Here is an 11,310-nt window from a genome sequence, read left to right on the forward strand (position 1 = left end):
AACTAACAAATTTAATATAGAAATGTACGTAATATTAAAAATAGTGTTGCTTCAAACAGTTTAAACGTGGCGGAATGGTCAAACTAATAGCAGACATCTTATATGAAATTTAATAATTTTATTTGTTCCTCATATATTTCACCTTCCAATTTTATAAAAAATTATTTTATTTCTTTGTTTAAAATTTAAAATTTGTTTAATTTGTCATGTGGATGACATGCCATCATTTAATTAATTTTTAAAAATAATTTTTATACATTTTAATAATTATACTTTTACCTAATTACTTTGTTGTATTCAAATAAATCTTTAAATATTATGTGAATTATTGCAAGGCGACACCACATTAATAAATATTTTCTTTTATTTATTTAATGCAAAGACATTACTATTAAATTGATATTTTATATTTTATATGATAGATTTCTTGGGGGATTAAATGAATTTTAATCCATTCTTAATCGTTTATACTTTTCAAATTTAAAATTTAACGCAAAATTGTAGTAGTGAAATTTGTTAGGTCAAATTCAGATTTTACTCTTCATCATGTATTATGCGTAAGTTGTGAATTCAAACCATATTTCCCAAATTTATCATTTTGTAGTTTCTATATTTTTTAGATTTTGAAAATTCAATTATGAAAAATAATAATCGTTAAATTCATTACCTAAAACGAACATGATTTTTTGTAAGCATTGTATAAAATAATAAGTTAATGTAGTATTACATATGTGATATATACTGTTTGAATAAAATTTTACAAACTAAAATTTAATTTAATGAATTTAATAGCAATTGTTAAACTAAGATTGAAATTATTGTATATACGCATCCATAAATCATATCATATATGTATATATTCTATTGGAAGGTATATTAGTAAATTTTTGATGAGTTGGCATAATTATTTTTATGCCACGTCTATACACTTTGATATTATGTTATTTCAGCCAAAATATTGTGCATTAATATGGATTTTGTTTTTCTCAGAACATTAATATGGAAATGGTATCAATTGAAGTATCAATATTATTCAAACATTTTTTACACAAAGCATTATCACAATTTAATATGAAATTTTTGTTGCAAATATTGTGATTTTAGGCACTCAAAAAAATTCATATGGATAAAATTTACAGATAATTATCCTAGGAAAATTTTATTTTAGGCACTTAAAATAAAAAGTTTGCAATTTAAGCACCCATATTATATAGTTTAGTTATTTTAATTACTGTCGTTAAAATCACAAACGGCAAGCTGACATGGAAATTAAAAAATTGGTATAATAATAAATTTAGCTCTCAACTTTTACATGTCATATCGATTTAATCATAATTTTAAAAATTAACCTCAAAATTTATAAATATTTTCAATTTAATCCCAATTTTAAATAATTTCAAAGAAATATATAAAATACATAAATATTTTCAAATATAGATAATTATAAAATAAAAAATATTGTTCACAGAAAATAATAATATATAAAATTTTAAAATATATATTTTCAAAAATTAACAGCCTTTCTAGGAAAATATGCACTTGAAATGTCGTTTGCTATTTACAGGTACTGGGTTTTAACTAACTTGTGAAAGTGAAATTTTGAAAAATATGAAATTTTATGATGACAATGATTAAATTGTTAAACTTGAGAAAATATATGGATTAAATAATAGAAGTGAAATACATAGAAATTTGATACGTGAAACAAGATATTGAGCTAAATTATGTGATTAAAGTGTAATAAGAAATAAATGTGATTTAATATGATTAATTAATGAATATTGAAAAAAAGTGACTAAATTAAAAAGTTATGAAAGTTTCAAGAAAATATTTGGTAAGCTAAGAATGTAGTAGAGAATGTAACATCCCAGTGCTTTGACCCGATGTTCGGGTCAAGTCTGAGAGTGTTACAATGAATAGAGCCTTACCAGGTTGGAAAATGTCTTACAGAAAAAAAAAATTGGTAAGACATTTTATGGGGATAAGGAGATAATTTTACATTAACTGGAAAACTTTTTATTACATATAACGAACATCGAAAAAGGCTGAAAATATTTTCCGTAAAAGCTTTTACGTTGAAAGAAATGGAGCTTTGGATACTAACTAAATCCTTTTGGACAAATTCAAAAGAGAAAATACATATTAACCAAATAAAATTACATGATGTATAAGTCTAACTAAATTTGATAATTTTAAACATTTGGACATGTTTAATATAAGAGAAAGGATTGTATGAAACTCTGATTCCATGTCATTCCTATCCCTTTCCAATAGGAGAATGATAAATTAGATTTTCCCTCTTGATTTTTAACAGTTTCAATTGGATTTGAATTTTTTTTCAAGAGGAAAAAGCTTAAAATCAAGAGAAAAAAAATCTAATTTGTCATTCTCCTATTAAAAAGGAATCAAGATAACATAAAATCACGTACAGTTTCATACAATCCATTCTCCTAATCTAAATATCATACTCCTATTTAAAATATTTATGATATTAGTAATTTATATTATACAATTAAAAGGAAAAGAAATATATATTAAAAATACACAAATTACAACATCTTAACCTTGACCCTCCGAAATCCAACATAAACCTAAGTTGTAACAGTTAATTGTTGGTTAATTAACAACAAAAAAGACCAAAGGTCAAAGTAATCACTGTTTAGATTTTGTCATCAGTCTTTGTCATCGTGTCTCTAGGAAACATATATTATAATAAAAAGACAATTCCCACCAATACAATTCACAACTTTTTGATTACCCATACAGAATGTTGTGCTCCGTACAACCAAGAATCCATTTTCTAATTAACAATGAAAAGATTAAGATAAGAATACATTTTGGATTATTTATTCGATTTGGTAGGTTGGGTTGGTTGAATTTCAATCTTGGATGATTCATTTTATAATTCAGCTTAATTTAATTTGGATTACTAATTATTTTATTTTCAATTTAATATATAATATATGAAAATATTAATTTAATATTAAATAGATAAGGTCAAAGTACCATGAAGGTCCCTGTACTGAGAGCTAGATTGTATTTTATCTATTTACTCAAAAATAGATAAATTAGTCCCTGTATGTTAAATCAAAGAGTAAATCATTCATTTCTTCTGTTAAAAATTGGTGTGGTTGACGAAATAAGCAGACAAATGGATTAGTTTTTAACAGTAAAAATGAATGATTTATTCTTTAATTTAACATACAGGGACCAATTTATCTTTTAATTACATGAATAATTCATATTATATAAATTTTAATATGTTTTTCGGTTTATGTAGTATTTGAATTATTATTATCTTATCTCTACTATTATCAAGTCCTTTACTAAGTTCGATGTCATGAGTTAAATGACACCAATTCAAGATGCTAAATTATTAATGAATCCTTTATATTTAAAATAAGTTATGTTATTATAAGAGTACTTTTTGTCTTTTTTATATTTTAATAAAACAAATAAAAATTTGTATATAGATTTGAACCCACGCCAACAACATCAATAGCACATTAACTTTACCACTTCAACGAATTTATTATTCTTAACATGATGTTTTCACCTATTTAATTTCTTTTCACTCACAATTTAACTTAAATTTTTTATTTAGTCAATTAAAATGTAAAATAATAAATTTGTGGATAAATTTTATCATTAAATAGAAAATTCTCATCCAAGATATCAATGTGGGAAAAAAAAATAGAAGTAAAGTGTTTGGCATTCAAAAGAATCATTGAATTGAAAGGCAAATTGGAAGCATGTGCTGAGGCCTTAAACCTAATGAAAAGGAGATGTTGAGGAATCTTTGAATTTGAATGTCACACTTTTAAAGTCGATGTGCACTACTTGCAGCGACAAAAATGTGGACAGGCTTAAAGTCGCTTGAATTTGTACTATAAGGCGAAGGAATAATTCCTTTACTTGAATGAAAATAATCGAGAATATAATTTGTTGTTGGAGGCATTTCAACGGGATATCGTTATAAAATTTATATCGTAAATTTCTATCATATAAAGCTTTTACGGAGAGTAAAAATAAAATATAACAAATTAGTTCTTTTAGAAATTTGTTTATTATAGTGAGATGTTTTTATAGCGGATGATTGTTATAGAGAGGATTGACTGTATATAATTTATATTTGATTATATGTTTAGATATTGTCAATGAATTATAATGTTCTTAATTAATCTCAACTCAGTTAAAAGTATAGTGGAGGCCTCTTAATTGAGAGTCAAATTACATTTTATCCACTCTATTAAAAAATGGGCAAATTGGCCCTTGTACATTAGACCAAAAAGTGAACTGGTCTTTTTGTTAAAAATTCCATCAATTTCTAGTGTTAAAAATTAGTTCCTATAAATCAGCATGAGATACACATGATATGCCACATGTCACTATATCATTATTTTGCAAGTCATACTAGTTTTTAACAATACAATTAGTGAAATTTTTAACAGAAATGGTCAATTTATTCTTTAATTTAATGTACAGAGACTAATTTGTCCATTTTAATAGAGAACAAAATACTATCTCATCACTAATATAAAATCCTTTACAGTGCTTTTACACTTTTTCCTTCTAATTGTAACTTGTTTAATGTAAGAAACATTTTAGAGTAGTTGATTCAAATTTTAATACTTGTATTATATAAAAAAATCACATTTAAAGTGTTAATCAATATAAAATTGACTTGAATGATAAAAATTCATAAAATAATACAACAATAAATTTAACACTTAATAGAAAACAGTGTACAATAACAATTAATTAAGCTCTCAAAATAATAATTTTCGTTACATCCGTGAAATGATAAAACATTTGATGAGGATATGACAATTTATGTGATAAAAAAGTTAAAAATTGTTAATGTGGCAAATGACATGAACATTTAATGCCGTGACACTAAAAACAGGATTGCAAATAATAAAATTTAAATTCGATTTTTAAATGTAAAAAGTTATGTGAATATAAAATTAATTAATTGATAACGAAAATAAATTAGAATTAGGTGAACATTTAAAAAAGAAGAAGAAAGAATCATTTTATAAACCTCCCTTTACTTCACTATAGAGAAGAAAAACAAAGAATCCATTAAATTGAAAAAAAGAGAACATGATAGCTAAGCATTTGAGCTTAGCATATAAGGAGGACAAGTATTCCACTCCAAAATAATGGAATGCAAGTAGGGTTGTCTTCGTTGAACCAAAATTTGTAAAATTTTAAAAATAGACTCCACTTTGATAATTTTTTTTTTGAAAGTCCCTAATGTTAGTATATGATTTGATTAGCCTCGTAAAAGTGTGTTTGGGAGATGGGAAAATGTTGGGAAAGACGATGATGTGTCTTTTAAGTGAAGCAATAAAGAAAAAAAGAAGAAAAGAAAAAGAAGAAGAAAGGAATAGGTCATTGGCAAAAGTTGTGATGGTGGTATAAAAGTATCTATCCATTCCTTCACAAGTAATCTAAAACAAAAGCACCTACACAATATCTTGGATAAGTCTTCGAAGGGTGAGTTTGGATGGACGGCGGTAACAATGAGATTAGATATTGTAACGATATTGTAGCGTGAGACAAAAAGTAAGCTAAATTCACTGCACTGCACACTATCGCCCGTCCAAATCCACCCTAAATCTTTTATAAAAAAATTGTTGTTACTTATTATCATTGTTTTGGTTATAACAAGTAATGAAAATAGAATAAATTTGTATTTATAAATTATTCAAATTTGATTTAAGAAGTTTTGAATTTTATTATTAGTTTGAGGTTGAATAAATTATGTGTATTTTAATGCTTGGTTTTTGTAATTTTGTAAGATGGATTACTTATTTCTAATTAGTATTGATAATATTCAATTGAAACATAAATAATTAAATTAAGGGTAAACCATAAAAATAGTCATTTTTGTTTGTCTCAGATTATATTTTAGTCACTTATGTTTGAAATGTTACGTTTTAGTCACTTTTGTTATCGTTTTGTTACAAAGTGGTCACCCTACTGTTAAACTCCGTTACCTTCCTAACGGCAGTTTTACGTGGCAGTCCAAAGGAGTTTTAAATGCCAACTTAAATGTCCAATTGCTGGGATGAAAATAATTTTTTAATTAAATAAATTTAATTTAGACTGTCATGTAGGACCACAATTACAGAGGTAATAGAGCTTAATGGTTGAATATAAGTGACAAAAACATAGCATTTCAAACATAAGTGATTAAAAAGTAATCTGAAGCAAATAAAAGTGACTAATTTTATAATAAACCCTTAAACTAATAGGAAAGTGTAGAGTCAAATTTATTTATTTATTATTAAATCAATTATGTTTTGATTTGGATTTAACAACTTCATGAATTGAAACAACGATGTAACATAAATCCCAATTGAATAATAAACTAACAATTAAGTAGAAAGAATTTTAGGAACCAAATCAAAGAAATGACATTTGGAATTGTCTGTCTCAATCGTTGTAGCAGTTACATGTCGTTGCCATAAATAATTTCCAATGGAAAAGAGACTTACATTGATAGATGTTAAGTTGAAAATAAAATTTAAAAAACAAACACTAAAAACTATAACCACTAATAATAACGCCCTTTAGAAAAACGAGCAGATTACTGTCACGGTAACTAATTTAAAAAGAAAAAAAAACAAACTTTATTTATACGCTTACTTTTTGGCTGACAAGACTTAACAGAACTTGTCTGAAAAATTTTACCTCAAAAGCAGCTAAAAAGCACTAGGAAGGGGAAAATCCATTCAAAATCAAAATTGAGGCTTTTTTTTTTTACCCTAATAAAAAAAAAGTAATTAATAACTAGATTATTTATAAAAATGGTATATCCATTACAGTATTTTACCTATGATGCCTGATAAATTGACAGCATCAAATTGAAATATGATGGTTTAAAAGATTCCGAGACTTGATATGTAAATTTCTTATTTTGGTTGAAAAGTTTTAAGTGTGACGCATCAAATTTTAAATAGGTTAAATTGCTTCATAAACCTTATTTATTTATTATTATTTTATTTCCTTCAACACCACAAATAGAGAGGCCTCATATTAATTAGTTCAAAAGTTTTTTTACCAAAACTATTTTTGTAAGAAAGTGATTCTAACTGCAAATAATTTTTTAAAATTTTTGAAAGATAATTTTTTCAAATTATTTTATTCCAGTTGGAATAATTTTTCAAAAAATTCAAAAATTATTTTTCAAAAATAAATAAAATTTATTTCTAGGTGAAATCGAATTTTTTATAAAATGCTTTTGGTAAAAAATTTTCTGAACTAATTGGTAAGAGGTCTCTCTATTTTTGTGTTGAAAGAAAATAAAAAATAATAAATAAGAAGAGTTTTAAAGCAATTTACCCTATTTAAAGTTTGGTCACCACAAGTCACCCTTAAAAGCTTTTCAACCAAAATGAAAATTTTACATATCAAGTCCCTGAATATTTTAGGCCATCACATTTTAGTCTAGTACTGCCAATTTATCAGTACCATTTTATTTACATTTAATTATAGTTTTAAATTCAAAACCAACTCAATTTTATTTACATCCACACCCTTAAAATACTATTAATTGATAAATTAATTTTATTTATTAAATTTAAAATTAAATTTATTTATTTTTAGTGTGGTAATATTATTTGATTCGGCGTATACAATAACTTAGATAAGGATCATAATAACTTATAATAAAATTAATACTAAAAATAAATATGTATCGAACTTTTCTTCAAAAATATTGGACAGATAATGAAATTATTTTAATTTCACATATAAAATTAAATTTAGCATAAATAAAAATACAAATAAAATAAAAATTAAAAATTAAAGAAAAATGTGACTGGTTCTTAAATCTATAAAAATTAAAAAAGAAAAGGTTGGGTGGAGACAATAATCCATTGTATGGAGGGAGGGATTAAGCTAAAACAAAACATCAAGAATGGCAGATTTAACTTCATTAGATGAAATCTATAGTGTTTAGTAAGAAAAGAAAAAGTGAGAATCCAGTTAAAGAATAATTTTATTAGCATCCGATTGAAACAAAAGGAAGAGAGATTTTTAGTCTTTAGTTTTACTATAAAGAACAGCGGCAGATGCAGTGAATGAGATGAACAGAGATCTTTAATCTCTTCTCTGACCCAAATACACTGTCACCTTTACCCACTGCCATCATCATCTTCATCATCATCAAGGGCTTCCAATAAGCCAAGAAAAGTGTTCCTTTTCCCTATACTAACCTATATCTAAGCCCCCCCCTATATTTACTTTTCTTTCTCTCTCTGGGTTTTTTCCCGAGAAAATTCTTGTGGAGAAAATTTGTTGTTTCTTGTTGTTTTTGGTTAGTGGGTGTTAAAAAGACTGAAAACCCATTTTCATAGTTTGGTTACTGAATTGAATAGTACTTATAAGAGACCCAATTTCCAAAATCTGTGTTTTTACTTAGAAAAAGAAAAAGATGACTGAAAGAGATAGGTTAGGCTTGGAATAAGAGCTGTAAACTTTTGATTATGGTGATGGAAATGGAATCAATCAATGGCGGGGCCTTTTGGGAGAGTGAACAGTATTTGGTTTCATTGTGGTGGGAAAAGTACAGTCAAGAAGAGCAGATTAGTAAGCAGAAAGGTGTCTTCCATTAAAATCTGACTCTGGATCCTCGAAGGAATCATCATTATAAACATCAAAATCTTCTTCTTTTTTCAGATTTTGGTGCAAAATCAATCGAACATGCAAGGAAAATGGGAGAAAATCATCACCAAGCTGCTGCAACATCGTCAAGATTGAGGATAAAGCACGTTGGAGGAGAGATCGTTGAGGTTCAAGGAGGTCACATTGTTCGATCAACTGGAAGAAAAGATCGTCACAGTAAAGTTTGTACTGCTAAAGGTCCTCGAGACCGACGAGTTCGTCTCTCGGCTCACACCGCCATCCAGTTTTACGACGTACAGGACCGTCTCGGATACGACCGTCCTAGCAAAGCTGTGGATTGGCTAATAAAAAAAGCCAAATCCGCCATTGACGAGCTCGCCGAGCTTCCTCCATGGAACCCATTGGATGCAACGATTTCAACCAAGAAACCCAATAACCAAGAAGACCTAAACACATCAACAGCAACAAACAATGAATTTCACATCGAAAACCTTGCTGCTGGGTCTGGTTCTCAATGCGTTCAGCAGCACGAAATGGGAGATAACTTGAATAATAATTCGGGTTTTCTTCCAGCTTCTTTAGTTTCTGATGAGATTGCTGATACTATGAAGTCTTTTTTTCCATTGGGAGCTTCTAGTGAGACGCCGCCGTCTTCTTCATTACAATTTCAGGATTACCCGCCGGACTTGTTGTCAAGGACGAGCAGCCATAGTCAAGATCTGCGGCTTTCGCTTCAGTCATTTCCGGAGCCAATTCTTTTGCATCACCATGAACACCATGCTGCTGCTACAGCTCAGGCGCACCATAGTGAATCTGTTCTATTCTCTGGAACCACCCCATTAGCCGGTTTCGATGGGTCTAATGCTGGATGGGAGCACCACCAGCAGCAGCAACCGGTGGAGATTGGGAGGTTTCAGAGATTGTTTGCTTGGAATAGCAGTGGTGGTGATGCTGGTGGTGGCAATGGCGGTGGATTTATCTTTGGCACTCCATCGCAACAGTCATTGCCACTGACTTTTGGCCAAAACAGCCAGTTTTTTTCTCAGAGGGGACCCCTTCAGTCCAGTAACACACCCTTGGTTCGTGCTTGGATAGACCAGCCAATTGATGAACACCATCATCATCATCAAATCCCACAAAACATCCATCAACAAGCTGCTTTATCTAGCATGGGATTCACCACATCTGGTGTATACTCCGGTTTTCGCGTTCCGTCACGAATTCAGGGCCAAGAGGAGGAGCATGACAGCATTGCCAATAAGCTGTCCTCTGCTTCCTCTGATTCTCACCATTGATCCACTAAGAGTGGAGAAAAAAAAGCCAAACTTAACCCCCTCTATCAGGTTCCACTTCTAACACTTCCTCATTTTCATTTAATTTTCACGTTGCTTTGCACTTACAAGTTGATTGTTGACAGTGAAGTCGATAACGAGGTGTTAATGATGGATTCAAGATCAGTTTTGAGGGAAGATTTCGGTCACATTGAATCAATGGCTTATACCTTGGGGAAGAAGGAATCTGTTTCAGGTTATTCGATTCCCAGTTTGTTAAGCTTCTATCAGCTGATTGTTTGTTGCTTTAATTTATATTTGATTGAGCTCTTAGAGCTCAACTATGGTTTCCTTGGACATATCATGTGTTTCGTGTTTTCAATGTTTGTGTTGTTTGCTACTATTTGCCAGTGTTACATTTAAGGTGCAAACCAAGTTTCTTTAATTTCAGATTTGTTTTTTCTCCTCAATTAAGACCTATGTTACTCAGTCTCACATGTAAGTGTCCATAGATATGTGCCTAACACGGATATATTTTCATTTATTTGGTGAGTCATTAGAGGGTTATCCCCATATCCATATCCGAATATGTGTTTAAAAGAAAAACAAAACATCAACAAATGGTTGGAAGAAGTGGAAGTGGACTTTTTCTCTAGACATTTGAATTAAGTTCGAATATTGGAGTTGTCATCGTTGGGAGGACTTTACTTGAATACCAACCTTGGCTCGACCAGAGCTAGACTCAGACCGTAAAGCGGATGAGGACTCCTGTGGTTACTAACCAAGAAAAAAACAACAACAAAACGACCTCAATCAGCATAGACCTTAAACCTTAGACCTTAAACACTGGATCAACTAATACGGAAAAGTCTTTCTCAATCACATATCCCTTTTTATCTGATATGGAAATAGAGAAGCAATCAAAACTCAGTATCTTCTGTTTAGAAATGTCAATTTCTCATATAGATAAAATTTTGTTGCTTTATTGCCTCCTATGAACAGATTGGTGCCATAAAAACTTTCTTAAACCTGCAAAAAGGGAACTGAAAAGTAACTAATAATCTTTTCTCACATCTCTATCCATGCTTGGAGTTTTCATGGTGCAATGAAAGAAAAAGTCATAAGAGTGATAGCTTTAGATGCCTCAGTTTTGCTATTGACTTGCCATATTCTTGCTCAGTTAATCTTGAATGAATAATAATCAAACTACTCAATCACCATTGCAGACATTTTTGCCAAAATTAGCAGAATTTAGATAGTGTTATAGGACCTGAATCACTTCAGCTGCTTACATGCTTTTAATATAAAACAATTGGGGGGGGGGGGTATCTCTGAACCGTGTCCTGGACCTTAGATTAGCATTGAAACCAGGTTGTTGAAGATACTTAAAAGCTCACACACT

The 11,310-nt window shown here is 29.3% G+C and overlaps 1 protein-coding gene across 2 annotated transcripts; it reads left to right on the forward strand.

Moving 5' to 3' along the window:
* The first annotated feature begins 7,891 nt into the window (after positions 1 to 7,891).
* On the forward strand, positions 7,892 to 10,378 carry LOC105766388 (transcription factor TCP4). 2 transcript variants are annotated; one of them, XM_012585827.2, is made up of 3 exons: positions 7,892 to 8,613; positions 8,692 to 9,980; positions 10,055 to 10,378. In XM_012585827.2, exons 1-2 carry the CDS (start codon positions 8,499 to 8,501, stop codon positions 9,930 to 9,932), a joined length of 1,356 nt encoding a protein of 451 aa, XP_012441281.1. In that variant the 5' UTR covers positions 7,892 to 8,498; the 3' UTR covers positions 9,933 to 9,980; positions 10,055 to 10,378. The 2 variants fall into 2 exon arrangements, with proteins under 2 accessions (XP_012441281.1, XP_012441282.1); XM_012585828.2 differs by having other exon boundaries at positions 7,892 to 8,601.
* Positions 10,379 to 11,310: the final 932 nt, after the last annotated feature.

The sequence above is a fragment of the Gossypium raimondii genome, chromosome 5, assembly GCF_025698545.1.
Source record: "Gossypium raimondii isolate GPD5lz chromosome 5, ASM2569854v1, whole genome shotgun sequence".
NCBI lineage: Eukaryota > Viridiplantae > Streptophyta > Magnoliopsida > Malvales > Malvaceae > Gossypium > Gossypium raimondii.